Below are 15,097 nucleotides of genomic sequence, written 5' to 3'. Positions count from 1 at the left end.
CTTTTTGATATGGGCGCGTCTATTGGTTCATGCTTTAATGGCGCTCTAGGCCCAAAAGTCCATTGGATTAAGATCGGGGCTGCTGGGAGGCCACATCTCCTTGAGGAATTAACCCATCTTTAATGTACCCTTTGACACGGCGGCTCTCATTTGGGCCAAAGTTGAGCTAGAACAACGTTTTATACCTTTTTATAAATGGCATAAAGATTGAGATAGGGTTCTCAGCGCAACATATAGTCTAAAACTAATTTCTTGGTTCCATATGAGCCCATGAAGTCAAGAACCGAGAAATTTTCAAGATTTTTGACGTTTTTGACATTTTAAAATCTACCACGATTCACTTTGTCGGAGCACTACAGCCAAGTCAGCTGGGATAGAGAGCTCTAGTCTTTTCTAGTGTTTTTACTAGGTATCTGATAGTATCTCCAGAAAGTTTCAGAAGTTCATCTCACCTACAGATGGGCTGAGGTCAGATTTAGTAGGCCCAAGTCGAGAATCCACAGTGAACTATCTGCGCAAATCGAATCTGCCTTGTTGAACATATGCGCGGCCAGCTCGGTGTACACGTCCTCCATCGTCCAAAGATTTTCATAGGCAAAAGGGTCATTACCTAAGCTTTTTATAGTGGGGTCAAACTTCCTGATTGGTCAAGTAGTTTTGGCGCTATGGCCGTTTAAAAAAAGTCCGGATTTATGTGGCGCACCCTGTAGATAGATAGATAGATAGATAGATAGATAGATAGATAGATAGATAGATAGATAGATAGATAGATAGATAGATAGATAGATAGATAGATAGATAGATAGATAGATAGATAGATAGATAGATAGATAGATAGATAGATAGATAGATAGATAGATAGATAGATAGATAGATAGATAGATAGATAGATAGATAGATAGATAGATAGATAGATAGATAGATAGATAGATAGATAGATAGATAGATAGATAGATAGATAGATAGATAGATAGATAGATAGATAGATAGATAGATAGATAGATAGATAGATAGATAGATAGATAGATAGATAGATAGATAGATAGATAGATAGATAGATAGATAGATAGATAGATAGATTGATAGATTGACAGATTCTACATGTCTATAGCTTCCAGATTGAAAAAATGTTAAGATTTTTTATCTTAATAAGAAGTTTTAAAACAACAGAATGATTCTAACATGTCTTGTTTAGGTTGTCAATGGCAGACGAGCTGTCCTGAGAAAGAGAGTCAGGTAATTGTAAACCTTGTTCATTAATATCTCGGAAACGGCCTTACATATAATTTAGGAAAGTATTTACTGAAGAGACAAAGTTCAGGAATCTTAAGGGATAAGACAATGGAAGATAAATTTATATAAACCCCCAATTAAAGTAAACAAAATTAAATCCCATGTAGATTGAAATTATTGGTGGTGGAAAAGTTTGAAAACTTTGATTGTGTACCAACAAATGAAGATTAAAAAAAGCATTCAAAATTTACGAACTAGCGAATGAGAAAATTAAGATTCATTTTATTATTTTTTTTTGGGGGGGAGGGGGGGTAAAAATTTGAAATTTATTTTGGGGGGTAATCACCCCTTAACCCCCCTCCCCTTGGACGTCCTTGTATTAATGGGCCATTTTTATCATAAAATAAACTGTATATATAATTACAAAGAAAAGGTTATTTTTGCCATTGGCTAATATTTAATTGGTTTCTGGCAAAATATAAAATTTTGAAATAAATTTGTTTGTTTTGGTTCTAGGTAAATGTCAACTTTGGTACACAATTTAATTATTATTTTTTTCTCACAAAAATTGACTAGTTTAAAAAAATGCAAAGTAGTATAGCTTTTTTTGGTGGAAATTTTCTTATGTAGCGCAGCTATAACAAGCACTGAAATATCGTATTATAGACAGGTTTCCGCGGATATTAAAGATGAAAACTAGAGCAGCTGAAAGTTATTTGTTGGCTCAACAACTTTGGGGACTTTTATTGCATTTTGATTGGTCGGTTCATTAAGTTGAGTGTCTAAACGTTTCAACCAATAATTGTATAAATCTACAGAATTTTGTGTATAATTATTGGAGATGTACATCAATTTAACGGCTATTGTTTTAACCCTTTAGATCCTTGGTAAACATATCATAATGGATTGACAGACTGACATATATATTTATATAGCAGCTTTGCTGTTTTAAAAGACAAAGGGCATCTTCCCAGCTTTAAATATTACAAACATATAATAACATCCAAATATGTATTTAATCTTGAAGACAACTAAATTATTGTTGTAGGGTTCTAGCAACATTTAATATCATAAAATAACAATAGAAAATTTTCCCAAAAAATAATAGAAATAACAGTATGAAATAGGACTTTATAACTCTTAGCCTATTATGTAAAGTAGTAAGGTTTTTGTCTGTATCTTAGGATAGCTTCACTTTGGTCCCGGGTTGGTTTAAGGCTACTTTGTTTTTAAATTAAAGTCTTAGGATTGTATTATGTTTTATACTTTCCTCCCCTACCCCTTAGAATACAAAGCTCCTAAATGTTAGGGGAGCAGCCGCTACTTTTTTTATATGATAATAAGACAATAACTTGATGTACATCCCCAATGGTGATATACAAAATTACCCCTTCTGGAGATTACTGTTTGGACCAACCCCCCAAAAAATTAATAGAAGTCCCAAAAGTTTTTAAGCCAATAGATAAGATAAGGGTATAATAAAACTTTTGGGACTGGTGTAATAAGTTGCCAAATGTCCTCTCCCTCCCAGAATTTCGGGTATAGTCCCTTTCGTAACATCGCACCTTATGAGGCCATTCTTCGTATTTTTACAGAAGCTTTTCTCCTATTTCTAGCCCCTGCGGGGGGCTCTAACCCTGCGGGGCCAATTACCTAACCCTGTGGAGCAATCACCTAACCCAATATACCTAACTTAACCTAAAATAACCTATAAAAGCCATTTTAGAAATACGACGAATCGCCCCATATGGGACGATGTTAGGAAAGGGACTGTTCCCTAAATTTCTACTGTTTTTAATGGACGTTTTTTGAAAGAAATATATTATAAAGGTCATGGTTTAAATTAAATTTAGCTGCGTGTTAGTTTTTTCTCACATAAATGCTTTTTACAGGGGAAAGGTAATATGGTTATTTATTATATCGTATTATAGACAGCTTTCCACGAATATAAAAATGTACAATTATAAGATAGTTAGCTCCGAGATTCAAAAGGCACGGACTTTTAATCACATCATTGTACATTTTTATATTCTTAGAAAACTGGATATCATAGGATACGATACACGATTTTTCAGTATGGCTTAGAACCGGTTCTAATCCAGCAGATATTAATCAGTTTCAAAGCCATACTGGAAAAGTATTTCTCAAAATAATTTAAGCAAAAGTTTTCATAAAATCTGTAATTAAAACTTATTTTAGCTAAATTATCTTTTCTTTCAAAGAAAGATTCAAGGGGTCAATTTATCTTTTTGAGCATTTTGATTGGTTGGTTCAAAACTAACTGTGTTCATACATTTCAACCAATAATTTTAATCTATAGAAGGAGTAATTTTGTTTATCATCAAATGTTTGTCTTCTCTGTTAATATACACACTTATTAGCTTCTTTCTCCATAAATTTATCAGCTTCCAAAAGCAGAATTTCATTCTTAGCTGTCCCATACCGTGTCCTTAACCGGAGCGAAGCGACGTGTATAGGGGGGACACGGACACGTTATTATCCATCCATCAACCTTTCAATCTCTGAAGCAAGCCTTCAGTCACCCGTTTTAGAGGGTGACCACGAGTGCAGCTTCTCTCTTAAGCGGAGCGAGTAAGGGCTCCCTCTAAAACGGTTGCAACTGAAGGCACTTCAGAGATTGAAATGGCTTTGGATGGATGCCTTCCTTTACCCTGTCAACGAGGTGGTTTACCTGGGTTTTCAGTACTGGTGACACTGACACGTTATGGCTTATGTACGGGCCCTTCTACCTTCCTATCTCCCCTTAGTATCACGCCTCGCTTCGCTCGGGACAGCTTTTATTTTGAGTGGGGAAAACTCTTCTTTATATAACCCCACCCATAAAATACTTATTTTATGAGGGAAAGATTGATTTATTGTCCATTGTCCTATCTGTGTATCACTGCTTGTTATCTGAATAATCAAACAGGGAGGGAGGGGACATTAGGCTATTTATTGCACTAGTCCCCAAAGTTTTATAATAACGTTTTCTTATTCGTTGGCTTGACAATTTTCTGGACTTTTGTTTAATTTTGATTGGTTGGTTCATTAAATTAACATTAACCATTAATTGTCATCTACAAAAGGTATAATTTTGTGGTATTTGGGATTTACATTACTTTATTGGCCATTGTCCCATCTGTGAATGCTTGTTATCTGAATAATCAAACTAAGTTACAAATCAAAATCGTGACCAAAACACTTTGGAAAACAACAATTGACAAATTATTTGAATGTTGCTGTTTTTTTTTCATCAAATATGTCCAAAACCTATAAGGGATCGAAAGTGATAAGACAATTACCGATAATTGATGTACATCACCAATTATAATACACAAAATTACCAGTTTTGTAGATTACAATTAGTGGTTTAGATGTTGGGACACTGAACTTAATGAACCAACTAAACAAAATTTAAAAAGTCCCCAAAGTTTTTATGTCAACAAATATGAAAACATTATGATAAAACATTGGGTACCAGTGTAATAAAAGACTTAATGTCCCCTCCCTCCCTGATTTAATAATTTTAATCAGACATTTTGAAAAATAAAAATAAGTTCTTTACCTGAAAAAAAACTCTACTGATCTCTCTAAAAATACTCTATAAATGCACCAAGAAAGAAAGTCACACCTAGAAACATTGATAGAAATTCTCTCATTTTAATCAACTTGATAATTAATTGAAATAAAATTGAGAATAGTTATCTATCACATCGTATTATAGACAGCTTTCCGCGGATATTAACATAAAAATATAAATTTAAAACAAGTCGGTATTAATTTTATGATTTTTATTTTATCACTTGTGGAAAATTGTCTGAAATACGATGCTATACAATATACATACATGGCTTTTCAGTATGGCTGTGTTTTAATGACAACAATCATCCATAAGGGTTAAGCTCTAAAATTAGACATTAAGCAACAAAATGCTTATAACATTGAACCTTGTTGCCCTAGAATTTAATATTCCAAAAATCAGATGAAATAATAGTTATTTCTCGTATCGTATTATAAACGGCTTTCCGCGGATATAGAATGTACAATTATAAGATTAAAACTAGTTTTTTAGCCCCGAGGTGCCGGAGGCACCGGCTAAAAAAACTGGTTTTAATCTTATGATTGTACATTTCTCTATTCGTAGAAAACTGGATATAATACGATGCTAGACATAGTTTTTTTCGTATGGATGAGAACCGGTTCCTATCCACCGGATTCGAATGAATACGAGAAAAAATGTTCTTAAAAATGAGTTTAAAATCAACCTGTTTCAAAAGGTCTTACAGACTTTCTGGTAACGGTTATAGACTACCTAATTGTTACAGAAATCATCATTGAAATCCATAATTCTATAACATGCTTAGAGCTACGTTTTACGGACGGTCGGACTGATCCCAATGATAGAAAAGCTAAGCTTTTAGAAATACATCGATTGAAAATTTAAAATAAAATGTGTCTGTGTCCCTAATAGTCGCACCTAACTAAATGATGAATTGTAGATTATTGCTTTTTGAACATAATTTAAATTTATCTTACTAAATATCTATTTGTCTACTTATCTATTTAATAAAATGAATAAATTGATAAACTTTTCTAAATTACAACCTGTAATAATTATTAATACCAAATCACGGTCTAAAAAACTGGTTTAAATCTTATGATTGTATATTTTTATATTCGTGTAAAACTGAATATTATACGACGCTATATATAATTTTTCAGTATTTTTCTGAAAACCGGTTCTAATCCACAGGATATTAATCGGTTTCAAAGCAATACATTACCACCCTTCGCACCCCAATCCTCAACCCCAAAAAATAATATAATTTGATATACAATAAAAATATTCCCCCAAAAAAGTAATCTTATTTTGTTCTTTGAACAAAAAACTAAATGTGAAGGGGACACCTCAAATTACCTTGAGTTGTATAGAAATTAATATTTTCTTTTTTTCCTTGGGGGAAAGATTAATTTATCTTCCATTCTCCTTTCCCTGTTCACCTGGCTTTAAGGTGTAAAGGTCGCATTATGACAAGACCAGGATTATAGAGATAGGCTAATCAAAGATTGAATTATTTTTCAATAAATGTTGGCATAAAATTTTGTCAGTGGCTAAACCAACATAAAGTAAAAGTATCCTTTTATAAAAATATCAAGATCTCGCATACCGCTGAACCTTTTCGGTTCACTTTTACTGTTTATTGCTATTTTTAAAGAATGGTATCACCCCCCCCCCCCCTCCTTTCACTTTTTCTTTTTAAAATGAAATTAAAATGGGGCATCGAATTCAACCAACAACTCAAGTTATGATAGAGGCCTCTAGGGGGGTAGCCACTAGTTAATAACATTATGACTAAATGTTCTTATGCATATAACAACCGCACAAAAATATGGTTGATTGGATTATAAATATAACTTTCATTAACTTATTCCTGTTTCTCTGTATGGGTGTGAGCCTTAACAAAAATATCTTGTAATATGCACATAAATTCACGGATATAAAGGGATAAGACCATGGCACAAAAATTGATGTTCATCCCCAATGATAATTCACAAAATTACACCTTGTGTAGATTTCAACTGGTGATTGAAACGTTTGGACACTTAACCTAAAGAACTAACCAATCAAATTCAATAAAAGTCCCCAAAATCGCTAATGGTTAGAGCAGATTCTCAGCCATACTGAAAAATCATATGTAGCATCGAATTACAGACAATTTTTCATGAATTAAAAAAAAAATTCATAATAGTAAAGTTTTTGGTTTTAATATTCATGAAAAGTTGTCTATAATACGATGTGATAAATAACTATTATTAGCTTTGTAACTAACAATTTTAAGTGAAATATTTTATAAATCAATTTTCAAAGTTATCTTTTTATCTACGGTTATGCAATTTGATATATTTTTTCTTGGATGTTGCACCAAATTTTCATGTTCTCTAATAAAGTATTACTCGCTGCTGGCTAAAATAACGTCACCCCCATCCATCTATCCACTTCACCCCTGCCCACCTACTGGATGAACGAACTGACCAATGAATAAGGTCCATCTTAGCAGGCTAAATTAACGACAAAATTTCCCCTGTCAATATTTCCACATGTTCTATATCCATTGCAAAGCACACCTAGAAATTTTGAATAATGAAGCGATAAACAAAATAGTTTAATGATTGAAATATTCTCTAGCAAAGCTTCTCTTTAAAACTATATAAAATTCTTATACTAATTCTGTCTGTCTATTTGTACCGAAGGATCTCGCTAACCGATGAACCGATATAATTTTCCTCTACAGGGTAGCTTCTAATAGGTCCTGGGAAGGTTTTTAACTATTGGGGGGAGGGTACCACCACCCTCCCAAGAGAAATAAGGACAAATCGATCGTAGAGACTTGAACCAAAAAACCAAACATTTAAAGTGCCACTACAGGCCTCTAGGGGCGTAGCCGCTAGTATATAAACATTGTAAAACAAGGGAAAATATGTTCATTTAGTAAGCAAGGAATAATTTATAGGTTACAAAAATCAATCTGTAATGTTACGGATTAAAATATTTTACTTTGTTGTACTAGGAATCAATGTTCCAAACTTCAGATTTTTATTTGAAATTTTTTTGTCCTGCTTCTACCAATGAATATAATTCTTCTCGTTTAAAAAAAATGCATAACTAATATTAACAAATTTTCTTAGCCTTTACAAATCGATTTATCATAACTTGGATGTTGATATTCTCAGCTACTATCCAAATTCCCTTCTCTCCTACTGGATGAACAAACTGGCCAATAGATTAGGTCAAAATTCCCTTGTTCATATATCCATGTATTGTATATCCTATATCCATTTTGTTGACACTCCTTAACCCTTAAATTTCATTTTATTTTTTAAAGAAGGATATTTTATGTTTATGGCCATTTATAATTGTTTACAGTTAAACATTGTCATAGCTTTAACAACAAGACTACAGGCATATAACTTAGATATTAACACAACGTATTATAATAGACAGCTTTCCGCGGGTATAAAAATAAAAAAATATAAGATTTGTTGGCCCCGTGGAAAATTGTCTGTAATACGATGCTAAACATGATTTTTCAGTATGACTGAGAACTGGTTCTAATCCCGTTGATGTAAATCGGTTTCAAAGCCAATAAAAATAATTATTCATAATTCAAATTAGCATGATGTCTGTCCGTCTGTATGTTTGTAAAATATTAAGATCTCGGTAATCGTTACTCATGAATCCTCAACAGAACCTTAGAGCAAAGCCCCTATAAGAAAAAAGGCCCTTTACCCCATCCAATTTTTTTTAGACAGGCCAAAAATGTACAAAAATATCTATAATCTAATTATCCAGTATTGCTTCAAAATCAATTAATATAGACAATTTTGAAATAAAAACTGGTTTTAATCTTACAACTTTCCATTTCAATATCCGCGGAAAGCTGTCTATAATACGATAAATGACTAATATACAAATTGTTTTTCTTTTAAAAAATTTTAAAATTTAAATGAAAAAGGAAATTGGGAAAAAACTTTTAAAAAACACTAGTCTTATAACAACTTTTTCTTATTCGTTGGCTTAACAACTTTGGAGACTTTAAATGAATTTAATTGGTTGGTTCATTAAGTTGAGTGTCCAAGCATTTTAACCAATAATTCCAGGGATAATTTTGTGTATTATCATTTGGATGTGGGATTTATAAATTGAATGGAAATTTTAAAATAATAAAAACTAAACAATTATTATTATTCTAACAGAAAAAACAAAGGCAAAATATTTTTTCTTAAGGTAAAATAACCCCCTCCCCCTAGATTAAATGCAATTTATATCTTATTTGCATTTTTTTACAAAAAATAAAAATTCCAAAATGTGAAACTTTTGGTTTAAATTTAGATGCTAAGCCAATTGCATTTTTAGGTGTTTCAAAAATATTACTAAATTATACTTTTAATATAATATTAAGCAATTATATTTTCAGTATGGCTTTGAACTCGAACATAACTGGAATTAGTTTATATTTTTTTATTTTACTATCTGCTGAAAGCTGTCTATAATACGATGCGAAAATAACTTTTATCATTTTATTTATCATAAAAATAGCTTTATATAATACCTAAATAAAATAGCGATAAATAAATTTTTTTTACAATTTTGTAGAAACTTCTAAAATCTGAAATAGGAAACTTTTGCTTTAAATTGAGATGCTATAATACCAGGCATCTAAAGGGATAAGACAATGGCTGATAAATTGATGATACACAGAATTACCCCTTCTGTAGATTACATTTAGGGTAACATTTTGAGGAAGCGAGGTTGCATTGGACTGTATATTACACTGGTACCAAATGTTACAAAAAATATTTAATTCTCAAATCTTTACTAGCAGTGTCAAAACTACAGAATTTGCAAGGGTAATTGTTTATTATAACTGGGGTTGTCATCACCATTTTTATCAAGTATCATCCATATAGTACCTGTTTTGCCAATAAAAAGAGAAAGAAAAAAGTTATATCACAAAAAATGTAATTTTGGCAAAGTATATAAAAGCTAAAAATTTGCAAATATTTTTCTTATCCTTTTATTTGTTATTATTTAATTTTTTTTGCAGAGGGTAATTAAAGATTAAGTTGTAAAAACTAAAAAGTTTTAAATTTCCTATCTTTCTCTCTCTTAAACTAACTTGAAATAGTTATTTGTCGCATCGTATTATAGACATCTTTTCGCGGATATTGAAAAGTAAAATTATAAGATCAAAACCAGTCTAGTTAGTCCCGAGTGGCCGAAGGCCCGGGATAACAAAAGTGGTTTTGAATTTATTTACACTTTTGGGTTTTTTAATTTATCGCCCATTAAGTCATGTTTATTCTAATTGCAACAATGAGCTAATCTATTCTTTTAGTCTATCTATCTATCTGTTAATATTTCTATCTATTTTTGTGTTTATCTACATTTCTATCTATCTATCAGTCTACTATTGATTCTATGAATCGATGTAAGATTACTTGGATGTTGCACCAGACTTTCATGTACTCTAATAAATTAATACTCGCAGCTGGCTAAAATAACTTTACCCCCAACAACCCCATTTAAACCAACCCCTTCTCACCCACTGTACGAACGAACTGACCAATAAGTGAGGTCCATATCAGCAACCTAAATTGACGACAAATTTCCCCTGTCAATATATCCCCGTATTCTATATCCATTGTTCTATGTTTGTTATAATTTATCGACCATAAAACATGTCTGTTTTTATTCGTAAATTGTCTTATCCCTTTATATCCCTGACATATTTATATATATGTATATGTAGGCCTACCAGCCAGCAGCAAGAGCCCATCCCCGCTGTCCCCACCCCCAGCAACAGAAACACAGTCAACTCTCAACTCATTGCTGACGAAAAGGTAGATATTTAATAGGTTATTTAGCATCGTATTATAGACACCTATCCGCGGATAGGAATATGAAAAATCATAATATCAAAAACAAGTCTTGTGATTTTTATTGTATTATTCGTGGAAACTCGATGCTATACATGCTTTTTCAGTTTGGATGTGAACTGGTTCTAATCCAGCGGATATTAATCGTTTTCAAAGCAATATTGAAAAAGTTTAAGTCTAAAGAAGCGCCATAACAAAGGTGCATTCTTTTAAAAAAACATAGGCAACTCAAATATGCGCCCTAGCAAAAGTGCACTCTATTAAAAAATATATGAAACTCAAAAAATGCGCCATAGCTAAAGCGCTGTAGTAAAAATAATTATATGCTACTAAAGAAATACAACTCCTTTATACCAGTTTTATAGATTTTGTGATTTAACACTTGAAAAAACTTCTTAAAAACATAAACTGCCAGAACTCACACAAAAAAGGAATTCAAGAATTTGATAATCAATTATTTCTTTTCTGGTGGTTTCAATATTGTATTCTATTTTGATCTAAAATTATTTTTGTACAGGTAAGCCGTGAGGAAGCTTTGAGAGAGAGACAGAGACAGCTGCAGATTCTTGAAGATCAGAGATCTCAGTTGGTCAGACTGCAGCAGGCTCAACAGGGACAGCAACCCCTCCCAGCCAGGTATTCATCTTTTGGTTACCCAGTTATACATCAATCTCTATTCAGTTTTATTTTATCATAAAAAATCTAAATGGCTCAGCTAGTTGACTCTAAGAGAAGAATATGTAACTAGCAATCTACAAAAGGTTGACTCACAAACAAAGTATGAATTTCACGTACTTATTTAGAAATTACATATTGTTTCAAGTATTTTCTGATTTCATTGTAACACTATAAAACTACTCAATTATATGTCTATCTATATACCTATATTATTAATCATGGATAGCAATTGATAAGACCTTAAATAATAAAAGTTACATTTTTCCAATTAATAACTAGTTAAATAACTTACAAGCAATCCAAACATAAAGAGTATAATAATTAGATTAACAGGGGCATCATTCTTTCCTACAAACATTTTCCTATCTATCTAACTTAAGACAATATTAAATCTTAATCAACTTCTTAAAGCATTTATGGGAGCAAGGATATTTATAGTAAACCTTTTTAAAACCGGATATGTTTTAGTATTCTGAAAGTTAAGCAATTGATTGTTGACTTTATTGCGATATACTTACTTATGTTGATATAAATTTCATTTGCGTATTAGTTAGAGAGCATACTTCATCAATTACACAAGCTTCTGCAGATAAAATTATCTTAATTTAATCTATCCTTATTTAGAACTGAAACCGCAAGATCCTTCAGCTTTGCTTCACAGCAGCAACAGTTCAGAGCACAGCCTCAGCAGCAAGAATTATTTGCTCCTTTGGATCCTTTTGTCTCAAGTAAGTATAATCAAGGCTAGAAGAGTAATAGTTATTTCTTGCATCATAATAATAGACAGTTTTCCATGGATATTGAAATTAACAATTTTAAATTTAAACCAGTTTTGTTTCTTGAGGGGCAGAAGTCCTATGTTAACAAATCTGGTATTAAATTCATTATTTTTGTTTTTATTTCTGTGAAAAATTGTCTGTAATAACCTGCTATACATAATAATTAAGTATGGATGAGAACCAGTTCTAATTCAAAAGATATTAATTGGTTTAGAAGCCATAATGGAAAACATAATAAATACATTTGTAAAATTCTATAGTTCTGAGTTTAATTTACCCAATTTGGGATATCATGTACTGCAGTAAGAATTTATAAATTACTCTTTCTTCATTAGGCATATTAGGTCCAATGTAGTTCTTTGTGATAAGACTAAAAACTTCACCCTCAAATAAGAACCAACTAAACGAGTAGATATTGTAACTTTAATGGACAAACATTGTATAAGAATAATTTTACAAAATTGTAACGATTGATTTTTTTCAGACTTTAACAGCAACATTGGTACCTACTCCATCAATTATTAAATCAAAACCCATCATCCTCTGGTACAATAAATTATTTTTCAAAAATTGGGGAAAATTTTGGCGTGGTATTTTATTGGCGCAATTTTTAGGAAAATCCTTTTATTAAAAATCTTTTGTGGGCATTAAACATTGTCAAAATAAAAACATATGTTAGATTATAAAGATAAATAACACCGCCATTTGTTACCAAAAATGCTAAAAAACTGACAAAAAATGTAAATTATAATAATATGAAATAAAATAGCTATTCTGTGTAGTTCTATAATAATAAATATAATACTGTATTCATATTTTTGTGTTTTTTCTTCTTTCATGTTATTTTAATTTTTAGTAAAAAAAATTAAAATCTTACTTGTGGCAATATTGAGGACATCGCGGATTATCAAAGTGAAATTAATATCACTTAATTTATAATGAAATCTTTATATCCTGAAAGGAAGTACCAGAATGTCTACTGTCTTTGTGTCAGTCTGTACCAAGAGATCTCGCTATCCGCTGCACTAATGTGATTTTCCTTAACAATGTAGCCTCTCATAGGTCCTGTTTACAACTTGTTATGGGGGAGGGCACTACAAACCTCCCAAGATAAATCTTCCGCTAAAAATTCCCCTCCCCCAAAATAATGTTTTTAACTTATTCTTTTAAAAGCTAAAATTGAAAACAGAGAGGGAAGGCATTTCCCCTGCCCCCTAGAGACCTTAAGTCCTTCTAGAGGCCTTTAGGGGCTTAGCTGCTAGTTTCACATTCATTTCATACATATATTGAAGGTGATTAGAGCCAAAATTTTGCAGGGATTTAGCGAATAAATTGTTGTACATACTTAATGATGATACACAAAATTACCCCTTCTGTAAATTATGATAGTTGGTTAAAACGTTTTGATTTTATTTAAGTTATTGAAAATATATATCTTTAAAGGGTTAATTAGTGGTACTTATGCTAATGAGAGAAACGGGACAAATAAAAGTAATCCTAATATATAAAACTAGCGGCTACGCCCCTAGAGGCCTCTAGTGGCACTTTAAATGTTTTTATTTTATTTCATGTCTATGTTGCGTTCAAGTCTACGAAAAAGCAAGAATATTAAAAAAATTGTGATTTCTCTTGGGAGGGTGATAATACCCTCCCCCAAAATTGTTATAAACCTTCCTGGGACCTATGAGAAGCTACTCTGTTAAGGAGAACCTGATGATCAATTCAGCGGTTAGCAAGATCCTTCTGTACAAACACACAGACAGTCATCCTGTTACTTTATTATAAGGATAGTAAGCCTTTTTTTGTCTGTATCGAAGTATCTCGCTAACCGCTGAACCGATATTTTTCTCTTTTACAGTGGAGCCTCATATAGGTCCTAAATGGTTTTAGGCTTTTTACTTTTTTTAATAGATAAGGCTGGGTATGGTATTGTCCTATTTTTATGCCCTTCCTCTAGATGTTAGGGGCGCAGCCGATAGTGATCCTATAAAGATTTAACAAATCTTCAACAAAATTCGCAAACAAACATCCCATCTCTTGTACAAAATGCTAAAGAATATGTGCACATTTTTTATTGCAAAAAAATTAATTACATTTGCAATACAAAGAAACAACTCAGGAATCTAAAATGATAAGACAATGGCCGATAAATTAATGTACATTCTAAATGATGATTCACAAAATTACCTCTTCTGTAGATTACAATTAGTGGTTTAAATGTTTGGACACCTAACGAAATTAACCAACCAATTACATAAGGGGTAATAACCGCGACCGTGGCTCAACATGTAGCGCATCCGCTCGTCGTCGGGAAGGTGATAGGTTCGAATCTCGGTCCGACACCGCGTCATAACTAAAGACGTTAAAATGGTTCCTACTGCTGCTAAGTCAGGTGCGCGACATAAATAGTTAGAGTACCCCCTACTCTAACTATTTATGCCTTGGCCTAAAACAGGCGCAACTCACTACCATGCACAGTTAGGACTTCTCAGACAAAGGTCGTGCAATCAAAGGGTTGGTTGTCTAATGGGCAAAAGGACGCTTTACACCGCAATCATAGTGCTTAGGGCTGACAACCCTATCCCATGTCCATAAAAAAGCCACATTGTTACAGAAACACTAACAAATTGTCAGCGGTCTATGCTCCCCCTGTGGAGTTAAAAGGGCTTGTTACTGTTATATGGGATAATATTATTTTTCATAATTTGAGGTTTTTTCAATTTATTATTCATTGTCTTATCCCTTTATATCCCTGACAATTAACAAATGCAAAGGAAGGAAATAAATTGAATATGAGGAAAAAATTGATTAAATAACATTAAATTTAGTGTTCAAGTGTTGCCGCCAATAATTAAAACATAGATTTTCGAATCATTTCCAATTTTTCATAAATTAAAAAGTTAATAATGAAGGCCCGAGCTAACAAAACTGGATTTAATCTTATAAAATTTTTCATTTTTCTATGCGTG

General features: G+C 32.1%; 2 protein-coding genes across 6 annotated transcripts in view; both read left to right on the top strand.

Moving 5' to 3' along the window:
- Nucleotides 1–12,943, top strand: part of LOC145334275 (uncharacterized) — a 46,027-nt gene extending 33,084 nt beyond the window's left edge. Inside the window, exons 9-13 of the mRNA XM_080179670.1 lie at nucleotides 1,196–1,236; nucleotides 10,545–10,635; nucleotides 11,189–11,307; nucleotides 11,974–12,077; nucleotides 12,613–12,943. Of these exons, the coding sequence (XP_080035796.1) occupies nucleotides 1,196–1,236; nucleotides 10,545–10,635; nucleotides 11,189–11,307; nucleotides 11,974–12,077; nucleotides 12,613–12,653 (396 nt within the window). The 3' untranslated portion in view covers nucleotides 12,654–12,943. The remainder of the gene's footprint in view (nucleotides 1–1,195; nucleotides 1,237–10,544; nucleotides 10,636–11,188; nucleotides 11,308–11,973; nucleotides 12,078–12,612) is intronic.
- LOC145334274 (glycerol kinase 3-like) overlaps nucleotides 1–15,097 on the top strand; it is a 159,711-nt gene that overhangs the window by 38,255 nt on the left and 106,359 nt on the right. The window lies entirely within an intron of this gene.

The sequence above is a fragment of the Acartia tonsa genome, chromosome 12 (assembly GCF_053477335.1).
Source record: "Acartia tonsa isolate MP-2025a chromosome 12, ASM5347733v1, whole genome shotgun sequence".
Lineage (NCBI taxonomy): Eukaryota > Metazoa > Arthropoda > Copepoda > Calanoida > Acartiidae > Acartia > Acartia tonsa.
This window is presented reverse-complemented; position numbering and strand designations above follow the sequence as displayed.